The 24370-nt window shown below is 44.2% G+C and overlaps 1 protein-coding gene across 1 annotated transcript in view; it reads right to left on the bottom strand.

Moving 5' to 3' along the window:
• The window catches only part of YY1 (YY1 transcription factor), a 28767-nt gene extending 4617 nt beyond the window's left edge, over positions 1-24150 (bottom strand). The window contains exons 1-2 of the mRNA XM_058567691.1: positions 23247-24150; positions 8298-8460 (exon numbers count right to left, since the gene is read on the bottom strand). Coding sequence (XP_058423674.1) covers positions 8298-8460; positions 23247-23910 — 827 coding nt within the window. The 5' untranslated portion in view covers positions 23911-24150. The remainder of the gene's footprint in view (positions 1-8297; positions 8461-23246) is intronic.
• Positions 24151-24370: the final 220 nt, after the last annotated feature.

Below are 24370 nucleotides of genomic sequence, written 5' to 3'. Positions count from 1 at the left end.
GCATTTCATACTGACAGAAATGACTGTTACCAGAGATCATTTTTAAAAAAGGGTACAGGGGCCAGCCAGGTGGCGCAAGCAGTTAAGGGCGCGCGCTCCGCTTCGGCTGCCTGGGGTTCGTTGGTTCGGATCCGGGCGTGCACCGACGCACTGCTCGGCAAGCCATACTGTGGCAGCGTCCCATATAAAGTGGAGGAAGATGGGCACGGATGTTAGCCCAGGGCCAGTCTTCCTCAGCAAAAAAAAAAGAGGAGGACTGGCAGATGTTAGCACAGGGCTGATCTTCCTCACCAAAAAAAAAAGGGGGGGGGCGCGGTACAGAACTGTCCTTTTAAACAGAGAACTATTTATATACATGTAATATCTCTAGAAGGAAAGATAACAAGCTGTCAGGACTGGTTACTTTAGGGAGGAGCCCTGGGGACTGATAGACAGGTGAGAACACTCCATATACTCTCATACTGTCTACGTCTCATCATACTATTATTTTTGGTGGTGGGGGTAGCAGGGAGATTACAATTTTTCAAAAAACAAGAGCATTTCTTTTACGGGACAGACTTCTGGACCTGCTTCAGAACCGGCTATAACAAGAGTCCCGGTTACATGGGCAGGCAGGGAGTGCCCTGTGTGGAATCACCACCCAGAGAGCTTGGTGATTTCATCTGGTAATTTACCTACCTGCCATTTCCACTGAACCAACCTTTGGTCTTTTGTCAAAACTTTCTTCCCAAATACTCCCTACATATCTGTGTGTGGTAGAGGGGTGAGAAATTAAGAGCTCCTAGAAAACCTAGGAAAACAGATTTCCATCTCGGAAACCGATGTTCTTCTCGTCCCTAGTTTTGCCATCTCACACTCCTACAGAAGGATGATATTTAACAAACAATTGCGTCAATGATTTCTTAACAATCAGAGCTAATTTACCACCACTTTTTCATTTCAAAAGATTTCTGCTGTCATCTTGAAGTCAGCAAAGGCCCTAGCAATATCCTTCTTCACCCCTGATCTGGGAAAAGGATTACCTGATGCTTCCTACTTTATAAAACCTGAACTCATGAAATCATATAGTTAAACTTTCCATGGCCTGGAGGAGCACAGGTGAGACAATTTCTTTGATAGCTATAACTTATCTCTACGGAGTTTGTTGAAGACTGCCAATTCCCTATTTTAAATTCTGTAAGGACATTTTCAGCCTGGTATCCTCTTCCATTCCGACCCCGTGGATACTCCTTCTTTCTTGGACTTGGAGGATCACCACATCAGTTAGCACATATTTTCTAAGTGCCTGTTGTGGCCAGGGCTCTGAACTAGTGTTTGTTACCTTATACACCATTAAATCCTGAAGTTTGGGTCTGAGTTCACAAAACCAGGTAGGACAAAAATGCGGTGCCATTACACCACCTAGAGGTTATATCAGAGTTTGCAAAACAATGATTCATATGAAAGGATTCTACTCCAACTAAATATAATAAGAGTGTATTAAGAACCAAGCTCCAATCTTCCCAATGACAAAAGTTTACCCTTTGATGATTTCACTGAAATGCTCTATGTCTTGACTCTGGAGATGGCTACACGATTGTGTTTGTCCAAATTCATAGAATGATACTCACCTAAAAGAGGGTAAATTTTACTGTATGCAAATTATCACAATAAACCAATTTTTAAAAAATGTCCACTGGGATGACAAATATGCCCCACAGTCTTTTCCCTGTCCCACCCATCTTGGGGTTAAAATATGGGGTCCATTCCAGTGGGACAGGTGTGGTCCAGTTACCCAGGAGGTCCCCCCCATACATTTTCTTAGATTTATTCCTAGGAACTTAATTTTTTTTTTTAATTTTATCATGGAAATTTTCAAATATACACAAAAGTTCCATGTACCATTTACCAAGCTCTTGATTTTTTAAATGTTATTAAGTGGTATTTTTTTCTTAAAATGTCATTTCCAAATGTGTGCTAGTATTTAGCAATATAATTAATTTGAGAATGAGAGTTTAAAATGCACTTGGACAAACACCCTTGGACTCAAGGAGGAAGTGGAAGGCGTTTAATTGCAGCCACTCAAGCTCCTTGGCAAATCATCTGTCTTCACTACAGAGGGCAAATGAGGCAGCATATGTTGTACCTTTTACATTTTATTCAAATGCGAACACTGAAAAGGTTATTTTCCAAAAAAGTATACTTAGATAGAAAGTGTTTTGCTTTGTGAATAGAAACTAAAATTAAAATCTTCATGGCACCAATTGATATACAACCTACAAAATATATATATATATATATATATATATATATATATATATATATATATATATATATATATATATATATATAATTTGAAATCCTAAAAAAAATAATTTTTAAAAAGACTAAAATCATACACTACTACCTAGAATATCTTCTTAGCCCACCCAAACTAGTCATAAGTAACCAAGATTTGAGATTTTCAGTGACTGTGATACTTTACAAAGATCTTTCAAACCGGAGACAACGACGACAATGCATAGGCATTACGAATGAGACGGAATGGGATGTGTGACTTGATGCTGACTTTTACTAGCTGCATGACCTTGAGCAAATTACTTTAACTTCTCAGCCTCAGTTTCTTATTCTGTAAAAAGGTATAATGCTACCTACTTTAGAGCTGTGAAGATTAAAAAAGATGATGTACATTAAGCTCTTGGGAAATGATAGCTATTATTATCATCAACTATGTGTTAAGTGGGCCTAGCTAAAAATGAGTTCATTTCTAAATAAATGCCAGTTGTACTTAACAACCCAGAAGGTTCTGATGCTCTAAACCGCCCTTTTCAACTAAAGGACTGAGAGACTGGAGAAAGAACCACACAGGTAAAGTAGAAAGGCCCTCTCAATGTATTAGAAATTCTATGGAGGAGCCAGGTACCAACAAGAGAAGTTTCCTGTTCAATTAAAAATGGAGAATATGCTCCCTATGACATGACTGCTGGTTTTATACTATCTCATTCTGTATACGTAGAAGGCACAACACTATAAAGTAGACTCCAGGACCAAAAACTGCAGGAATTTCCTGGCACAACTTTCAGGAAGGCATTGTGTAAACCAAAAGTTGCGACTAAGTTAAATTCACAAATGTCCCAGAAGACGAGATGAAACATTTCTGAAGCAGTAATCCTTGAACGAAAATAAGCCTCTTCCTTGCAAGACAAGCTTAGTTGACTTCAGACTGGAACCACCAATTCTGACCTGTGCTGGTGGCCTGAGTTCTGTTGTAGCATGGCTACCATCCGCAAGCATAATTTACCTTCCCTCTTTGCAAAGAATAATGCTGCTGTAGACAAATGAGACCAAGTTTCTTGAATGAATTATCTCTTAAGTAGACAGTGTCTATTCACGTGATGATACTGAAGAGTTTTAAGGTAATTTCTGCTCCACTACCACATTTCATCTTTACATGAATCCCATGAAAAAGTCTCAGGGTGGGTAGTGAACCACCACAAGACATAACCAACTTGGGACTAACCTAACCACTCTTCATTCTGATCTTTCTAGACCAAAGCTTTCCAAAGGGCTAACTTTAGTTAATGAAAAACACAAAAGGTTATCAATTTAATCAGCAAAGAGAATTTGCCAGGTCCCACCCACAGACCACTTTTTGAAGTATTTGCTTAAAAAAAATTTCAAGAAAGAACAAAGTCACCCATAGTCCCACCTCCCCAATACCATGACTTTCAAATCAAAGTGGTTGCTTACACTTGCCCACACACATATGTAACTGATTTACTCAGCAGTCCAGGCTCAGTGCAGCAGGAACCTGAAACACTCTGGTCAGTTTCAAGTCCAGTCCAGAACCCCATCACCCCAGGATACGAAGAGAGGGAAAGCAGCTAACACACCACCTTAAGCCAACAGCTCAGTCAGAGTGGAGACAGATGAAAAGCAGTGGCCAGCAGAACAAGTTCTGTGGATCTTTCTAAGCAAAGAAGATGGGGTCTGGCCCCCAAGTTTGAAAGTTGGTGCCTCTTTGTCTTCAGCTTTCAGAGTCCCTGTCACCAATTCTGGGGCCTCTGGAAAATCCTATTCAGCTGTTACGCACATTCTCAAAATGTGAAGATCTAATAAAATAGGGCATTCTAGGCTCAAATATTTCTCACCACCACTGTCCAATTAAAGAGATTTGTGCAGTTTTACAGGATCTCAAGAGATACTATGGAAAATGAGGATGAGAATGAGCCCAACCCTCAATCCACCTCACAATGCCCAAACCCTATACCTTTCCTTTGTACACATTGTCAAGATAAGCAAGACATCATTCTATTCTGTATACAGAATGAAATCTTTAACAGGTTGATTATAAAAGAAAATAAACACACTATATTCAGATGATTATGTAAATATTGCTTACTGTACAATTTAACTGTGTGCTAGGACCACATCTCTTGCTCTACAAGCCCAATAAAGTAGCTTCTATACCAAGGAGAGAATTTTCCTAGACTCAAGTCAAATGAGTTTTCTCTCTTTAAATATTGTCAAAATTATGCCCCATTTTTAGGCCATGGCTTTCTTAGCCCTCCACTCTCCTCTTCAGAGAGTTTCTGATTATCTTTTCTTTTTTAAAGCACTCTTTCCCACACCACCAAGATCTTCTACCTTCTTAACTCATTCTATCCACTACTGAATGAAATAAACTTTTCTTGAAGAAATTCTTGCAACCCACTGACTTCCTGTTCTAAATTGAACACGTTCTCCAGCTTGCTGCGCACCTGTCGTCTTGGTTTTCTTTTTACTGCATTCTTCAGGAAGTCTTCCTTTTGATGTTCATCCTCATTTTACTGGAATACATCCTCAAGTAACCTCCTCAGAAAGAGTGCATGCAACATAAAATGAATCCTAAGGCATCTAAAATTGTCATTATTTTGCCCTTGTACTTGACTGATAGCTTTGCTAGAAAAAGAATTCTATCTTTATAATAATTTTTCCTCAGGAATCTCAAAATATTGCTCCATTGTCTCCTAATTATCCACTGCTGTTGAAGAAAAGTGTTCAGGTCTAACTCTCCTTCTTTTGTATGTAACCTATCTTTTCTCTCTGGAAGCTTTTATCCTTAGTGTTCTGAAATTCCACAATGGACAGACATCTGGTCCCTGGGTCCCAGGGTAGTCCCCCTTCCTTAGAAGTAAGGTCTAAGGCAGCCCTGACGCAGAGGCAAGGCCACTTGAGAAACAAGCAGAGGCTTCTACTCCACAGCAGCAACAAACGCCTCCTGAGCTTAAGGCTGAAACACCCCAGATTTTCTGTTCAGAGGACTGGGGACAAGCTTTCAGATCAGATGCCCGAATTCTCCACGAGGGTGAACAAAGCCAAGGGTCACCAACACCCCATTACTTCTATGCTCACTACCCACAGGTTCCCTCTCTCTGCAAAAGCCTGCCTCAGCCCTCTGCACCTCCACTGAAATTACTTCCCAATATATCATCTAGAGAAATGTTATTCCTCCCTCTCTTGGCCCTTCTGGAAAGCCTACTGGCTTTTGTGATGCTGTACTTTCCTGAGTCTCCTTCCACCTGTCTGAATGATCCTTCTGCTCTGTCACTGGTTCCTCTTACCCTCTGAATACAAGGCTTTTCCAAGACTTTATGCTGCTGTCTTTTCCCTCCAAAACCTCCCCCCTCAAAGAGCTTCCTTCTGTGACACTTTGATGCTTTTAGCCATTCCTCATCAGATGACTCTAACCCTAACCTACTTCCTGAAGCCATCTCAAGTCCAATATGGATGTTTCATTAGCATCTGAAACCAAACACTGCCCTCCCTGAACCCCAAACCAGCACCTTCTCCCAATTTCCTGTCACCTAAGGAGCTAAGCTTTTAATGTGCATTTTGATTCTTCCTCTTTTGTTCCCTTCCCTCCAGACATTCAGCCAATCTGCTTCCCAATCTCTTTCACTGTCTTCTGTCACCTCTATCACATTTACTCTTCTAGTCTGACCACCACAATTCTGGCTCAGACTTTCATGAGTTTCTGTCTAACTGACCTCCCCCTTCCTGTTTATACCTGCACCAATCCAGCCTAGATACAGCTAAAAAGTAATTCTCTCAAATGAAGTTTCTGATCATACAGCCCCCTTCTCTACTGTTCAAAAAGCTTTAGCAGCAGTGCACTGCATACTAAAAAAGTCCACATATCTTGAGCCAGGATTCATGGACCTTAATGATCCGGTTTAAATTTACCAAAACTCCAATCATTTCCCTCTAAGCACCCTAATTCTCAGCCATGCTGGACTGCTTCCTGTTTTCTGAATATATATGGATATTGTAAGTGTCTACCGTGCTCATACCATTTTAGCATGTGCGCCCCAACCATGGAAACCCCACATCTATGAAAACTCGACGTTCTTTAGGGCCAGTCAAACGCCACCCCCTACACAAAGCTTTCCTTGGCTTCTGTGTTCCCAAGCTCTATCCCTGGTACAGCAGCCTATGTCCCCACTCAATTCTGAGCACAATAAAGAAGAGGTGACTAACTTTAAGAACACATGACAATACTAAACACTCGCATGATATGTGGCTCAATATGTCCAAAAACTCTAACCTTACTGCTGACTGTGTATCCTACAGATTCCATTTTTATTTGTACTTTTCTTGGTAGGGAGGGGAGGAAGGGCAGTTAATATTAGATTCATATACCTGTATTTAAAATATGAATAGCAATAAAAGCTGGAATGCAATGTCACTAACAAAAGGATAGAGCCTTACCTTGTTTTGTGAAGCCATGATAAATCAGAAATCAATTAACATGTATATTTCCTATAACTATAGTTTCACTGGAGAGGAGAAAAGGGTACAAACCCCTTTATTGAAATGCAATGGGAGTGGCTGGCCCTGTGGCATAGTAGTTAAGTTCAGCACATTCCACTTCAGCAGCCTGGGGTTCAAAGATTCGGATCCCGGGCAGGGACCTACACCACTCATCAGCCATGCTGTGGCGGCAACCCACATACAAAATAGAGGAAGACTGGCACAGATGTTAGCTCAGGGCAAATCCTTCTCAACGACAACAACAAAAAAAACCCAACAAAACCACAATGGGATTCTTACACTCATTTGACACATGGGGAAACTGAGGCTCCAAATGCAGGAGGTCGTCCACCTTGTTTCTGGAAGGGCTGGGAGAAACTAGGACACTCTAGAGTCTCCAGCTCTTACCTACGTTGCTCTGCTCTCAAGAGAAAGAAAAAAAAAGGTGTCCCACTCTGTTCTTAGACGGCGCAGGGTCACAAAGATGTCTTTCTTCCTGACCCTGCCCTCACCTCGATTTCCTAGGCTGTTCAGGCTCCATTCCACCTCAGGCTGAGAAAAGGAGCAGACTTGCTGCTCCAGAGTTTATTAATTCATTTCATTTTATTTAAAATTTTACATCATTGGGGCCGGCCCCGTGGCTTAGCAGTTAAGTGTGCGCGCTCCGCTGCTGGCAGCCCGGGTTCGGATCCCGGGCGCGCACCGACGCACCACTTCTCCGGCCACGCTGAGGCCGAGTCCCACATACAGCAACTAGAAGGATGTGCAGCTATGACATACAACTATCTACTGGGGCTTTGGGGGAAAAATAAATAAATAAAATTATTAATAAATAAATAAATAAATAAAATTTTACATCATTGTGGGTTTTCTCATGTCCTTGTAAAAACTGCCAAATAGTACTGGAAAATAAATAACATAAAAAGGGGCAGAGGCTTCTGTAGGAAGCCAGCCCAATTCAGGCAAAACAAACATGCATCCAGCAGGTTCAGATCTTCCTGACTGCTCACCTTGGACAGTCAGAGGGGTCCCAGCCACAAATATTTGATCTCTTCCTGTCATGCCAGCTTAAATTAACAAAACACTGGGAGCTTAACTGATGACATGCTGAAATATGAACTGATGACATCCTTTCCAGTGGTCAGCTGTAAAAATCTAGGACAGACCTAGGTCTCCTGCAGCTTAATCCAGGACAATACTCTCAAATCTAAAGTGTATACAAAGAGGCTAAGAGGTAGTATAAAGATACCCATTTCCAAACAAATTATGTGCAATTGTATTTATTCACACGCAATGTCAGGTATACAATTGAAGAGCATTTGCTTTATCTCATTGTCCACAAGGATCTAAAATGGTGCCACTCACACTAATAGCATAGTTACTACTAAAAATAAAACAAACTGCTTTTGTTTTCAGGTTTCCCTAGAACAAGAATACAAACCACCATCGTAACTTAGGCACAGAAAACCACAGCTGACAACACTCAAGTATTTTCTACAATTAAAAGGAAAGTTCTTATAACTTACCTGGCAAATTCTGCCAGTTGTTTGGGATCCGAGAGGTCAATGCCAGGTATCCCTCCAGGAGGAAGTTTCTTTCCTGTCATGTACTCTGAGTAATCAGGAGGTGAGTTCTCTCCAATGATCTGTTCTTCAACCACTGTCTCATGGTCAATATCTTTTTTTTCATCTGAAACACACCATAAGATTGACCATCTTAGCTGAGTAAAAAGGTCTATACATTTTTTAAACAATACAAATACATTTTTGTATTTGGGCAAATACATTTTTAAAACAATAAAAAGTGCTTTTATTAGCAGCTTCTTAAATGGGTGATTTATAGCCACTACCTCAATTTCTTAACCACCCAGTCCTTCTCCTCAATCTCTTGAAATCCTGTTTCTGCTTGAAAGTTACCAAAATCTTCAATGCCAAATTCAACGGTCCTTTCTATTAGTGTTCCTTCTTAGCCTACAGGGAAGAGTTCACCATTACTGACTTCGGTGTCCACTTGCCAGGCTCTACTCCCACTTCTCTACTTCCTTGCTTCTCCTCCTACCACCTCTCAGAGTTCTGCTTTTTGTCCACCACACACATTTCCTGTTAAGCACCAACTCTGCAAGGCTGACTCAAATCTAATTGTATAGCCTTCACCTCTTTGCTAGCCTCCAGCCTAGCTCTCTAGCCCCCTCGTTCTTCACTATTCTCCCCTCACTCTTTGCTGCAGCTCTCCTGGCCTTCGAGTTCCTCAGATGCACCACGACCCACCCACCCTCACTGCATGGCCTTTACTCCGCACCTTTCGTTGACTACAGTTGGTAATCACAGCTGTGTGACTGCTGTCGGCCTCTCCTAGTAGACAGTAAACTCCATGAGACAGGGATGCTTGTCAGTTTTGATCCCCATGTATCCTCAGAGCCTTGTTCAAGGTGCGCACATAGTTGGCCCTCAGTAAATACGCGTTCAAAGAATGTAGGACATTTCTATCCATATGTCTATCATCGCAAATCCAACAGGTTAAAAAAAGATGGAATACTGACCCCCATAATTAATTTCCTGTATCCCAGACACCAAATCCTATTGATCATTTTTAAAAGGTCTTCTCCCTTTGTCCCACTGCCATCAACTTAGTTCTTATCATTATCTCAAACCTAAATGACTATCGTAATTTCCTAATTGATCGTCACAATTCTGTTCTCTGCTCTCCTGATGCTATAAAGGAAAAACTGATACAGAAAATACAGCGGATATACTTTCACATGTGGCACAGACTCTTCAACAGAGGAATAATACTTCCACTCGGCATTCTGGGTCGTATGCTGTCTGATCCCATTCAAACCTATCTAGTCTTCCCTTCTGCTTCCCCTTTGCACATGCCCTCCGTATTCCAACCAGCCTGTTTCTCTCTCAGGTTAATTCACAAGCGCCTGGTGGGAGTTTCTCCTCTGCTCGCTCTCATTACCTCTTTCTACGCCGACCCTCCAGAGCTTAGCACAAATTCTCAAGGGCTTGTGGATTCTATCACTTCAGCCTCGGATTCTTACCTTTTCTTTGAACTCCTGGATTATTTTTTGATAATAACACTGACAAACTCTAAATCATGCTGTTTTGAATTTTTGTTGGCCTTGCCTCTTAAACTAGAGTGAAGATGCCAGAGGCCAAAAATTGTCTTTTACTACTTTGGTGACCAAAGCAGAAAATGACGCTCCAAAAATTTCAACACAGACTGAAATTTTCTGCTTCTCCATCAAATTGTTTCACAAAGAGCAATAACATAAAAACTTTCAGAAGTGCAAACTGGCTTGTTCAACTCTTACCTTGCATTACCTTTCCACTACTTTTAAAAAACAAGACCAAAACCCAATCCTGCAATTGATGTCACCACCAAAAAACTATGCAGAGCTGTTTAGCACATGACTCTCTGACATCAGAATATGAGGGCAAGATAAAGACAGGATGTAGGTTCATTTGGTTCAAGTGGTCATTATCAAGTTCAATCACTCTCAGCAATGAAAAGCACAGAATACAACAGTTTTGAACTTTAAATGCCTCTCTTCTCTCACCACTCTTCATTTTAGGAAACATTATAGGTCATTACAAGGAATCACAGAATGTAACAGCAACCGACATTTTATTGAATGTTTACACGTAGGCATTGTTTTAATCACCGCACAGAAGTTGCACCCTAGGAAGTGAGCAAACAAGCAACTTCATTTTACAGAGGAGAACGCTGAGGCACAGAGAGGTTAAGTTGCTCAGGGTTAACTAGCTAGAAGTGGCAGACGTAAACTCCTAAAGTCTAACTCTTAAGACCCGTGGCATCAAGGAACCACAGCCTAAGTCAGTCCTCGCAGCAGTTTTCAGCCTTATTAACTGAGGGCCTCCTGTGTACCTGACACTGTTCTAGGCACCAGGAATAACAGCCACAAACAAAACCAAGCCTGCCCCTGTGGAACTTATGTTCTAGCGAGGAAAGTTGTCTTAGTGCAGGCTGCTACAACAAAAATATCAGACTGCGTGGCTTAAACAACAGAAATTTACTTCTCTCAGTTCTGGAAATCAAGATGTCAGCCAATTCAGTTCCTGGTGAAGGCCCTCTTCCCAGTTTGTAGACAGATGCCTTTTTGCTGTATGCTCACGTACACATAATTTCTCATCACGTTACATAATTTCTCTGTCTCTTCTTATAAAGCCACTAATCCCATTGATGAGGGCCCCAACCCCATAACCTAATAACTTCCTAAAGGCCCCACCTCCTAACACCAACATATTGGGGATTAGGCTTCAACACATGAATTTTGGGGTGATAAAAATAGAAGTCAAATGAGAAAACACTTATTGAGGCTCATTTCTTAGTTCCACCATTTAAGAACATCAAGTACCCAGAGGACAGTCACTAAGATGACTAAGAATTAGAATACAAACATGTATGAAACAAGCCTAAAGTAGAGACTGACAGACTGCACGATCTACATCAGGGGTTCACAAGTACAGCCAGGGGGCCAAACTCAGGCTGCCAACTTCCTCCTTTTTTTTTTTTTTTTTTCCATTTTCATGTTTTCCTTTTTACTCTTTTTTAAATTTTGGTAAAACAGACATTAACATAATATTTATCATTTTAACCATCTGTAAATGTGAATCTGTCAATTCAGTGGCATTAAGTACATTCATAATGTTGTGTAACTATCACCACTATCTATGCCCAAAACTTCATTACCCCTAACAAAAACTCTGTAACCATTATTCAATAACCCCTCCTTCCTCCAACCCTGATAATTTCTATTCTACTTCCTGTTTCTATGAATTCGCCTACTCTAGGTACCTTTTATAAGTGGAATCATACAGTATTTGTCCTTCTGTGCCTGGCTTATTTCACTAAGCATAATGTTTCCAAGGTCCATCCATGTTGTAGCATACATCAAATTTTCATTCCTTTTCACGGCCAAATTATATTCCTGTATGGACATACCAAATTTTGTTTATCCACTCATCTATTGACAGATAGTTGGGTTGTTTCCACCTTTTGGCTATTGTGAATAGTGCTGCTATGAATGATGGTGTACAAATATGCCATCTATTTTTATAAATAAAGTTTCACTGGAACACAGCCATGCTCACTTGTTTATGTACTGTCTATGGCTGCCTTCCTGCTACAATGGCACTTGGAATTGATTAGCTGTAACAAAGACTGTAGGACCACAAAACCTACAATATTACTATCTAGTCCTTTACAGCAAAGGTTTGCCAACTTTTGATTTATATGATGAGATTTCAGAGAAAATGGTTTAGATTAGTGAAAATTTTTCTATTTGAAACAAGAAACAATTTCTGACAGTGAGATTACTGAACGATGGGATTTACTCCCCAAAAAGAGCGCATTTGTCAGCAGGTCTCTAAACCGGGTTAGATTTAACTTTTATCTTGGAGGAGGAATAAGCATGGCTGGGTAATGAATCAGACAGGTGGGGGGGAACAGGGATGTCAAGTATGCCATCTGAGTTTCTTGTGTGTGTTTCTTGGAGGATGGTGGCGTCATCAGCTGAGATGGGAAACAATGGGGAGGAGACCATGTGCAGGAGCAAATCTAGAGTCCCACTCTGGTTTAAGGTATCTGTGACACCTAGTAGACAGATCTCAAGAAGGTCCTTAGACATGCAAGCGTGGGGGATAAAAAGAAACCTAGGTTGGAGAGAAATACATGGGAATCACTGGCATACAGACCGCATTTAAAGCCCCAGAAATATATACTAATATTATCTATTGAAAAAAACAGAGAGAGGAGACGGCTCAGAACCAAAACCTGGGTAATTCCAGTACTGTGAGAATGAGGAAGACTTTCAAAGGAGCCTGAAGAGAGAGGTCCAGATGGAGGGAGAAAACCAGCTTTGTCTAATGAGAATCTGAATCAGTGACATAACAAATATAAGTGGCACACAGTGATGGCAGTCTATCTCGAGTATAGACAATGAGTGCATGGTCTGTACATAATTTTAAAACCATAGTAAAACTGATTAAAAATCAGCCTGCTTTAGATTATCACTATACACCTGCACTTCTAAACAATGTCAGTTATACAATATTCTTGCCTAAAAAGATCTTTTGTTGGTCTAAGTACTAAATAATTGCTGTGGTTACTGTATGCTTCCATCATATATATTTAAACTTCATATTATCATCACGTTTCTTATTTATTCCCTAATAATATATTACGTGGAACTTAACTCGGAGAACTTTAAGACCAGCGCACAGAAATTATAAAGAGAGTCATTAACTATTCTACAACAAGACGTAAGGAAATAAACTATTTATATAGGGGGAAAAAAATCACATGTCAAAGAAGACTGCTAGAGAAACGACAAAAGATGCTAGGTTCTATTGCCAGAAGAAATCAAAGACAAGGTCTGCCTCATTTTCACCAAGAACTGGACACATACTAAAGCAACAGATCAAATAATGTCAATGTCTGCTATTATTTGGCCATTTTATCTGATTCTTGCAAAAGAAAATCTTCAAAAGTTTTTGCCAAACGTAATAGAAATTTATGATCTTCTAAAAGAGAAATTATTGGGGCTGGCCTGGTGGCGCAAGCGGTTAAGTGCACACGCTCTGCTGTGGTGGCCCCGGGTTCGCCGGTTCGGATGCCGGGCGCGCACAGACGCACTGCTTGGCAAGCCATGCTGTGACGGCGTCCCATATAAAGTGGAGGAAGATGGGCACGGATGTTAGCCCAGGGCCAGTCTTCCTCAGCAAAAAAAGAGGAGGACTGGCACACGTTAGCACAGGGCTGATCTCCTCACCAAAAAAAAAAAAGAAAGAAAAAAGGAAAAGAGAAATTATTTTTATACATTTACAGACCATATGTACGTATAAGTTTCCCCTTGTTCAAAAAACATTAGTGAGGGGCCAGCCCTGTGGCTTAGCAGTTAAGTGCGCGCGCTCCGCTACTGGTGGCCCGGGTTTGGATCCTGGGTGCGCACCAACACACCGCTTCTCTGGCCATGCTGAGGCCGTGTCCCACATACAGCAACTAGGAGGATGTGCAACTATGACATACAACTATCTACTGGGGCTTTGGGGAGAAAAAGGGAAAGAAAAACAAAAAAGGAGGATTGGCAATAGATGTCAGCTCAGGGCCAGTCTTCCTAAGCAAAATAGAGGAGGATTGGCATGGATGTTAGCTCAGTGCTGATCTTCCTCAAAAAAAAAAAAAAAAGTTTCATTGTAATGGGTTTCTACAACCAATGTAACTTAAATTTATGATTGTGAATATCAGAACACAACTGGGCAAAGCAGATTAAAACCAAATCTCAGAATTCCTATTTGGAAAAAGCTGAGAATGTAAGTCACTGATTCAGAGGGGTAGAGAGGCGGGGGAAATCGTCATTAAGAACCTCTAGTCAGGGCTGGCCCCGTGGCTTAGCGGTTAAGTGCTCGCGCTCTGCTGCTGGCCGCCCAGGGTTCGGATCCTGGGCGCGCACCGATGCACCGCTTCTCCGGCCATGCTGAGGCCGTGTCCCACGTACAGCAACTAGAAGGACGTGCAACTATGACATAACAACTATCTACTGGGGCTTTGGGGGAAAAATAAATAAATAAAATTAAAAAAAAAAAGAACCTCTAGTCAGGGCCGGCCCCGTGGCTTAGCGGTTAAGTGCACACGCTCCGCTGGTGGCGGCCCGGGTTCGGATCCCAGGTGCGCACCGACGCACTGCTTCTCCGGCCATGCTGAGGCCACATCCCACATACAGCAACTAGAAGGATGGGCAACTATGACATACAACTATCTACTGGGGCTTTGGGGAGGAAAAAAAAAAAGAGGAGGATTGGCAACAGATGTTAGCTCCAAGCTGGTCTTCCTCAGCAAAAAGAGGATTAGCACGGATGTTAGCTCAGGGCTGATCTTCCTCACAAAAAAAAAAAAAAAAACAACACAACAACTCTAGTTAAATCTGTGGATCAGGCAACTCCAGCTCACCTCCACCAACCAGACTAAAGTTTAGTGGCCTCAACTGGAAGGTGTGGGAAAACAAAATCTAGCCAATTCATCCATAAATGGGCACACATTTTAAAAACATTCTCTATTTTTTGACATTTTTAAAAACATTCTCTATTTTTTGCATACGGAACTAGTCAAAAGGTAAAAACAGTTTATCGATAAGTCCCTCTCTCTCAGCTATCAGTTCCTTCTATGTTACCACAGCTATAATCACTCCCAGTCTAGTTTGAGAGGCAAAGCAAAGAGACTAAAATAATTTACAGTCATAAAGCTAAGATTAAGGAACTAAACGGAAGGCTGGGAGCACTCTACAGGTCCAGAGAAGAGGAAAAAAGGGGGGGTCAGACCTTCCCTCCGCACCCCAACCAAACTGGTGTTCTCACAGTGTTAGTCAATGTGGGATAAAAGGGATGTGATACACACAACTTTTGCCTCTTGCCTGCCTCTCATCCCCCATCTAAGTCCGCTCTACTCTCCAAAGCCCAGACCAAAATCTCTTTCCTTCAAGAGGCCCTTTGTTCCTGTCACTGAACCTTGCTTGGTTTCCTCATTTATTAAATAAAGAGAAGACCACCTATCTTATAAGGCTGAAACAAGATAACATGTTAAATGGCACTGTGTTGGAAAATAGAGTGGAGGGTCCAAAAACACCTTTATTCCACTTTCCCCTCCCCCTCCTGGGTTTAAGTGGAACAGTAGGTCCTATGCTTAATGGTTTTTAAAGAAGGCTGAACTTTTTAATTTTTTTCCCCCCCAAAGCCCCAGTAGATAGTTGTACGTCATAGTTGCACATCCTTCTAGTTGCTGTATGTGGGACGCGGCCTCAGCGTGGCTGGAGAAGCAGTGCGTCGGTGCGGGCCCGGGATCCGACCCGGGCCGCCAGCAGCGGAGCACGCGCACTTAACCACTAAGCTACGGGGCCAGCCCCTGAACTTTTTAAAACCTAGAGTTAGCATGTAAAGAACACAGAAAATCATGAATCATCTTCAGATAGATTACATGTTAAGCCCCTGGCTGCTCTAAGACACTATACTGGTTGGAATCTGGGCATTACTAACACTCAGTGTTCCCCTCATATGTAAGTCTATTCTATTTTAGAATTCAGTTCTAAGAAAGGTTTGATTTCTTTAGAAGTTTTTCCCATCTTAGAATCAGTTAGGGGTCGGCCCCGTGGCGTAGCGGTTAAGTGCGCACGCTCCGCTGCTGGCAGCCCAGGTTCGGATCCTGGGTGCGCACTGATGCACCACTTGTCAGGCCATGCTGTGGTGGCATCCCATATAAAGTGGAGGAAGATGGGCACAGATGTTAGCACAGGGCCAGTCTTCCTCAGCAAAAAAGAGGAGGATTGCCATGGATGTTAGCTCAGGGCTCATCTTCCTCACACACACAAAAAAAGAATCAGTTAAGGGTAAGATGGTTTCCCTTTTTGTCCTGATTGCCAGGAAGCTCATTAGGTTGACCCTAATACTTCCCTTTTTCCTCTGGTCTTGATTCTCTATTTTCACCAATTTTACTTACTTACTTATTTATGGGGTGACTGGATTTTGTTTCTCCACACCTTCCATCTTAGGCTATTAACTTTGGTCTGACCATTCTAGGTGACTCAAGGCAAAAATGACATTATCAATTCACCACTGTCATCACCCAAACCTTCACTGAAATGGAGGAGAGCTAAATATTAGAGATTCATTACTAAGCAACAGGCAAAAATCAGACATCGGCTGTTTCCACTTTTCCCCACCGAGAGAGACTTTAAGAAGGGATACTATCATTTACTGAGTACCTGTTTCATGCCAGCAACTGTCACAGTCCTCAATTCACTCAAGTCAAACAAAACCTGTTAAGATATCAACACCATGTTTTTGGTTGAAGAAATCAAGCCCCAGAAATGCCAAGTAAAAAAGAAACAAAGAAATTCCAAGTAATGAAGTAATGTGCGTAAAGAAGCACCCTAAGTGGCAGATCCAGGATTTGCATCTAGGACCGACTCTGAAGCCCATGCCTTTTCTAAAAAGAGCTGCTTCTCCACCCTCTCCTCACCCTCAATACTTCTTTTCCACCCATGCGCTAACAGATGAGAACGGTATTTTGTCTACAGGCCCCGACTCTGCCTTACAGCACAACTTCCAAGCACTCACTCACTCAGTTATTCACTGACAATCTTCTAATGTGCCTAGTGCCTTCCTAAGGCTGCAGGGTGACAGCCCAGGACTTATACTCTAGAGAAAGTAGAAAGAAAAGCAGCAAGTTACAAGAAAAAAAACCAAGACAATTTCAGACAGTGCTACAAAAAAATAAAACAGGGTTATGAGATAGTAAGGGGGGGTGGTGTGCTAATTTGAATGGATGAACAGGAAAGACCTTAGAGCTGAGGCTAGAAAAACATGGCGGCACTAAAATGTGAACATCTGGGGCCAGAGCCCTGAAAGAGGTGAGAGCAGTGCACAGAAACAAGTTCACGGAACTGAAAGGGGGCCAGCAAGGCTGGAGCACAATGGGAGCAGAGGGAGGAGGGGGAGGTCAGAGAGGAAAGCAGGGGCCCAATCACAGGGCCCCGCAGGTTATGATGAGGAGTTCAGATCGTACTCAATGTGATGGGATGCCTGCGGGGGGCGGTATTAAAACGCACAAAACATAAAATTTACCAATTTACCATTTTAACTATTTTTAAGTCTACAGCTCAGTGGCATTAAGTATATTCACATTGTTGTGTTTGAGGGGTTTTTAAGCAGGAGAGTGAAGTCATCTGATTTAAGTCTTAGAAAATTCAGAAAGGAATAGACTGCATGACTGGATCCCCAGAGGTCTGTATTTAGTTCTTGTTAAGAATCTATGAAAATTTATTTAATACAGGAGCCATATGTATTGCTACAAATAATAAGTAAGTTATGAACAAAATAAGAAATTAAAAACCAATTGTGAATTTGGAGTAGTGGCAGCAGCTTCTCGCCCTCAAATTTTCTGGGTGCTCAGAAGCTAGAAGACATAAAGGGAAAAGAAGTAAAGAAGGTCAAGTTGAGATTGGCAAAAAGAGAAAGACCCTTTGGGACGTTTTCAAGAGTGTGATACTCAGATACCAGACATTCTATTTGAAGTTCGTGACTCTCCCGGAAGAGACAGGGTCACAGCTTCCAGCACCACAATGGTAGCCTCTTTCCCTACTCCCCAGGGCCTCTGTTTGAGGGGAAGAATTTACACGACAAAGAAAAGAGTCCACCACAACCATTTACGTTGTTTTAATGTTTAATCCTATCTGAAACCACTGTGTAAGACTAAAGTAACTGAAGGGTTATTAAGAATTTTACTTAAGAGAATTCCTAGTATCTCATTCGCCAGGTCATGTTAAAATTGGATAGCTTTGCTTTAAGAAATCGAGTATATTGCTTCCCATTGTCACGTAGGAATTCGGTAAGGAGTAGAATTTCTTTGCTATAAAGAAACTGAAAATGCTTTCAGGGATCCCCCTACTCCAAGGAGTCATTTTACAAAGATTCCAAGGTCAAACATTAAGATATGCCAAGGTCGAATACTTTGCTCAGTGCCCTCTAAAGAAGAAATTTGATGCTGTTACCAATATGATTCCCAGAAACCACTGGGCTTGCTGTTATTGATAATCACAAAGGTAAGCAGAATGGGACCTACTAACACAAGATACTTAGGACTAGGAAACGGCTCCTCTCGGGTACTGTAATTTAAGTCCACCATACATGGGAAGGTACAAACTTATACAATAGAGTCAACTAACTTTCAAGACCTCCCCAGGTGTTTCTAATATCCTGCTAACAGTAATGAAATTAATATTATTTTCACCATCCAAGTAGTGCTTCAGATACCAAATTTTAAACATAAAAAGTTTGATTGTTTATCCAATAATACTATATAGACTACAACTCACTGGTAAATATACAGATTTTAAAATTATATAAAGTTTTCACTTTTGCATACTCTTCCTATGGGAAGTAGTAATAGCAGAGTTTATAAAATGGTCCTGGGAAGAGCAGATCAGGAGTTAACAAAAGACTGCAGATCTTAAATGTTCATTCTAATAACTGTTTTTGCTAATAACCTGTCATAAGCCCTAAATGCCCCAGCCTTAAAACAAACCGATCTTACTAAGCCGACTTCAAAAACAAAACAAATAGAAAGGTCTTTCGTAAATATCCACCCAGGAGTCTGCCATACTTTTTAAAAATTATTATTTATTCTCTTCCAAAAGCCTAAAATGCTAGTTGTAGGTAGGTCAGGAGCCCTGACCTTTTCCTGATAGGGATTTTTCTTTTCCCTCTAGGGAGAGTCAGCTGCTGAAGGTGGGAGGGAAGAGGAAAGGTTAATACTTTCTGAGGCTGACAGCAGAGGCTTTATCAGTAAGCCAGGCTTCCAGAGCTACAGGTCAGGAGTCGGGGCCTACGACTTAGGCTTTCCTATGTAGGCCATGGGTTGATGTGATTACTTGGGAGGGCTTCTTTGGCTTGGCTCTATGGGAATTTATGTTTATGGCATCACTACTTGGTGATAAATAGCATGGTAAAAAAGAAGCAGAGGGAAAACCCAGAGGAATGGCAAATGTCAGGACTAGTAATTTTTGGCAAACCTGAACTTTAGGAATACATAAAACTAACAAAAAATTTACTACTTTTCTATTTTCTTTCAATTTACTGATTCTAGTATCAATGGTCTTCTGGTCTTAGATGCTTTACTCTAGGCACTTCTGTATTCGGTCTAACAAAAAATAAAGTATCAACAACCTTTAGCGAAGGTCACAATTTCTAACTACCTGAAACCTCAAGATTTTAAAGCCTTCTAGGTTTCTCTCAAAACTAAATGTTTTAGGGGCCAGCCTGGGGGCACAGTGGTTAACTTTGTGTGCTCCGCAGGTTTGGAACCCCGGGTACAGATCTACGCACCGCTTATCAAGTCATGCTGTGGCCATGCCGTGGCGGCGTCTCATATAAAGTAGAGGTAGATGGGCACGGATGTTAGCCCAGGGCCGGTCTTCCTCAGCAAAAAGAGGAGGATTGGCAACAGACGTTAGCTCAGTGCTAATCTTTCTCAAAAAAACAAAAACAAAAAACAACTAAATGTTTTAATTACGGCTTTTATTATTAGCTTCCCTACCAGATCCAATGATTTCGTTAACTGGTTTAGTTTATAATAAGTTCTATAAAGTAGGAAGTTGCTCCTATACAACAGTAAGGAATATCTAGGAAAAAAACATATAATATTGTGCCCTACGTCTGGCAACATTGAAATGCTCATTAGTTATATGCCAGTACAAAAATAAAAATAAACACGGGCCTTAAAACAATGGATTACAAATATTCAATACACAGCTGAACTGTGATTAAAGACTGAAACATGTTCAGCCTTAACGAGGCCGCATTTTCACATCTGCTGTGTTATCTACACAGGGAACAGTATTCAGCCATAAAAAGGAACGAGACACATTCTACAACATGCATGAACCTTGAAAACAGTCTAAGCCAGACACAAAAGGCCACATATTGTATAACTCCATTTAAATGAAATGTCCAGAGTAGGCAAATCCAGAGAGACAAAAAGTAGATTAGTGGTTGCCAGGGGCTGTGTGGAGAGGTACATGGGGAGTGACTGCTACCAGGTATGGGGTTTCTTTTGGGGCTGATGAAAATGTTCTGGAATTAGATAGTGGTGATGACGGCACAACCTGGTGAATATAGCAGAAACCACTGAACTGTGGACATGTGAACTCTATCAATTTTTTAAAAAGCAGATCTCTAAGGACCTTTTCAGGTCTGAAACTACCAGATTCCCTTGCTGCTGTTCCATTTAAAAGATGCCAATAAAACAGATCGCTGTTATTTTCCGGGAAATTAAAGGAAGATGGCATACAAGCAAAAGAACCCTATAAAATCCAAATATTTGGCTTCCACAAACATGCTGGCTCCCACTGAACTTTTTTCTTTTTTAAACCAAGAAGTACTAACAAGTAACCAATCCCGAGAATACACTCTGTGTACAATTATTATTATAAGGACTTCAGTCTAAGTTTGGGCTCAGGCAAAACTGACACTTCACAGCTCATACCAATCTAAGGGACTGTTTTAATGACACTACAGTGTAGTCAGAACTCTCGTGTTTAAGATCCAATGAGATCAAGTACGTGAAAGTGGTGAGCACACTGCCCACCACAGTCAACACAGACACACACGGAAATCTAGCTGAACAATTAACCTGCTCTGATTTCTTTACCTGTTACCCGTGATCTCTATTTCAGTTCTGAAGATGAAGCTGTACTCAGAATATGAACTTCGGACATGCATAGTTAATCACAAACTATTTAGCTTCTTTTTGGTAATAACTCCAAATCCGAAGGACAAGGAAGGGGGATAGTTTACCACAATAGGCCATACTACGTTATTGCCATCAAATATTTATAGCATCTTGATGCACAGAGTACTTGAACACACCAGACCACTAACTCTTTAAAGAAACAAACATTAAAATAACCCCGAACTGTGCAACCCTGTAAGCAGCCACCTGCACAGGAGAAGTAATGACTTTCAAGTGCTGACTTAATTGTAAATTAACTCCCATTACTCAGGCCCCTCAGACTTGCACCCCACCTGGCTGACTTGATGTGTATCATTTCATCAAGTAAAGGCATACATTACCAAGTTTTCTGGGTATGGGAAAGCTGGTTAGCAATTTAGTAAGGTCAAATGCAGAATATGTAACGTACTCTTTTCCCAAATTACTATAAAATCAACAAGACCACACCATGAAAAAAAAGCAAGTTTAGTTTTATGTGGTTAACGTACCTTTACCTAAATACCTAGTTTCAGAGAGTATCCTGAATCCTGCAAACTCATCGATAGCCAACATTCCCCTCCCTTATTCCCTTTCTGTTAACGGGAAAACAAGGCTTTTAATCCCAACATGGTCAGCTTGCAATCATTCTGAGCTACCAAAACACACAAAAGATATCTTCTGATAACCATTAAGTACTAAAGTAGGCCGGTTTCATTCAAACATATAGCCCCCGCTAAACTCAACTTGCCAAGAGTTCTACAAGGCACTCCGACATCCAGAGCTGCCCCTGTTAGCACTCGCTATTGGATTATGGCAGCAACTCCGATCGCCCTGCTGAGCCCTCTGAGTCACAGATCCATCCAGCTTTATTAGTTACCTCAACTTGGGGCTTCCAATACATACAACCAGACCAGCTTTTCAGTCCAGGCTTGCCATTCTCTATTTCATTCGTTCCTCTGACTCTTAACCACCTTCTAATACTTAAATCACATTTTGAGGCCCCATCCAATTCTGAGAATTTATGAACTAGCCCTAATGGAACTTTGGGCGAGGGTCCTACAACGCAATTTAGTACTGAATCCAATCATCACGAGTACCAGATTAACTAGCTATACCAGAACTATTCTCAGCGTATTTACTATGCCAGCAATTTAAAATAGCAGGAGAATAAAGAGGATACCGAGAGGAAAAAAACCAGCCTCTGGATCGCTATTAAGTAGAAACGAAAAGATTTACACGTGCAGATAGGTATTTTTCCTGGCCTTCGTTCAAAGCAGTACTAACATATTGAAAACACGCTTTCTGTAATCCGTCTCTTCCCGGGGAAAATGAGGAGATGGCTTTCTCTCAAGTAGAAAGCATGCGGACCGAAAGGACTCGGTTTTATTAAGCCAGCGGCAAACCTCCCCAGCCGTATAACTGACCAGCCGGTCTGCAAAGAACCGAATCCTGCACAAGAGACCACCTCCCCGACCCTCAGGGCCTCAAACACCCAGGGCCCCGGCGGGCCGGCCCGCTGCGCGCTGGGGCCCGGGCCAGGCCCGCGGGCGGCGCGGTGCCAGGCCTGCGGGCGCGGAGCCGCACGCGCGAGCCCGCCGCGCCACGTCCCGCCCCGCCGGGCAGCCGGCAAGGCCTGCGCGGCGCGCGGAGCCCGGCGCCCCCGCCCCGCCCCGCCCCCGCGGAAGGCGCCTCCCGGGAGCAGTTGCGGGTGCGGGGCGGGGCGGAGGGGGCGGGGCGGGGCCGCGGGCGCCCCCCAGAGGCCGGCGAGGGCACGGCGGCAGCCCGGCCCCGCGCGAGGTCCGCGCTCCCCCGCCAACGCCCCGCCCGCGCCCCCGGGCCCGCGGGGAGCCGGCCCGGGGGGGAGGGGGAGCTGGCCGGGGCGGGGGGCCGCCCGGGGGGGGGAGCGGGGCGCGGACAACGGGCCGGCGGCGTCCGTTGGCCGAGCGCGCCCCGCCCCGCCGCCGCGCGGCCGCCCCGCCCGGGGAAACTACGCCATTGCGGCCTAGCGGGCGGCGCCGCGCCTCCGCCGCCATCTTCGGCCGCCGCCGCCCGCCGCCCCCGCCGCGGCCCGCCATCTTTTGGGGCCGCCATACTTGCCCCGCGAAGAAGATGGCGGCGCCCATCACACACATAAAACATGGCTTCCCTTCAAAACAAAAACATCCCGGGGGCCGGCGCGCGCCGGCGCTCACCTGAGGACCACATGGTGACCGAGAACTCGCCCTCCAGGGTCTTGATCTGCACCTGCTTCTGCTCCCACTTCTTGTTGCCCGCGTCCGCGCCGCCCGCCGCCCCGGCCCCGCCGCCGAGGTAGCCCTTCTTGCCGCTCTTCTTGCCGCCGCCCTTCTTGACGCGGCCGCCGCCCGACGACGACGAGCCGCCGCCGCCGCTCTTGCCGGCCGCCGCCACGGTGACCAGCGTCTGCTCGATGTAGTCGTCGTCGCCGCCGGCCGGCGCGGGCACCGGGATCAGGATCTGGTCCTCGAAGCCGTCCTCGGCGCGCAGCCCGTCCGAGTCGTCGCCGCCCACCACCTCCTCGCGCGTCTGCACCAGGATCACCTCCTGGTGGTGGTGCACCTGGGTCGGGTCGTCGGTGACGAGCGGCTGCAGCGCGATCATGGGCGGGTGGTGGTGGTGGTGGTGGTGGTGGCCCGCGTGCCCGTGGCCGCCCCCGCCGCCGTGGTCGCCGCCGCCGCCGTCCTCGTCGTCGTCGTCGTCCTCCTCCTCCTCGCCCACCACCGTGGTCTCGATGGTCTCCACCGGGATGGTCTCCACCTCGATCTCGTGCAGCTCCACGATCTCGGCCGGCATCTCCGAGCCGTCCGTGGCGATGTAGAGGGTGTCGCCCGAGGCCATGGCTGGGGGCTCCGCCGCCACGGCCGCGGCGGCCTCGGCTCCGGGGCTGCGGGCGGGCGGGCGAGGAGGCGGCCGGCCGTGGGGAAGGAAGGCAGAGGGAGGAAGGCGGCGGGCGGGGGGAGAGGGGGCGGGCGGCGGGGGGAAGGGGCGGGCGCGGCGGCGGCGGCGGCGGGCTTCCCCGCCTCCTCGCCTCGGTGCGCCCCGCGCTCGCTCGGCCGCTGCTCGCCCGGGCGCCCCGCCTCGCCTCGGCCGCCCGCTCTGGCCGCGCCTCCTCCCGCCCTCCGGGCCGACGCTCGCTTCCCCCTTCCTCCTGCGCCTCCGCCTCCTTCCACACAAATACCAACTCCTCACCCCGAGCCCAGATCTCGCCGCCGCCGCCGCCGCCACACTCCGCTCGGGCTGGGCCTCGCGAGACTTCCGCGCGCCTCGGCCCGCCCCGCTCGCTCCCACTCGCCCGCTC

Source organism: Diceros bicornis, chromosome 24 (genome assembly GCF_020826845.1).
Source record: "Diceros bicornis minor isolate mBicDic1 chromosome 24, mDicBic1.mat.cur, whole genome shotgun sequence".
NCBI lineage: Eukaryota > Metazoa > Chordata > Mammalia > Perissodactyla > Rhinocerotidae > Diceros > Diceros bicornis.
Note: the sequence above shows the minus strand (reverse complement) of the source record. Positions and strands in the feature narration are given on the sequence as shown.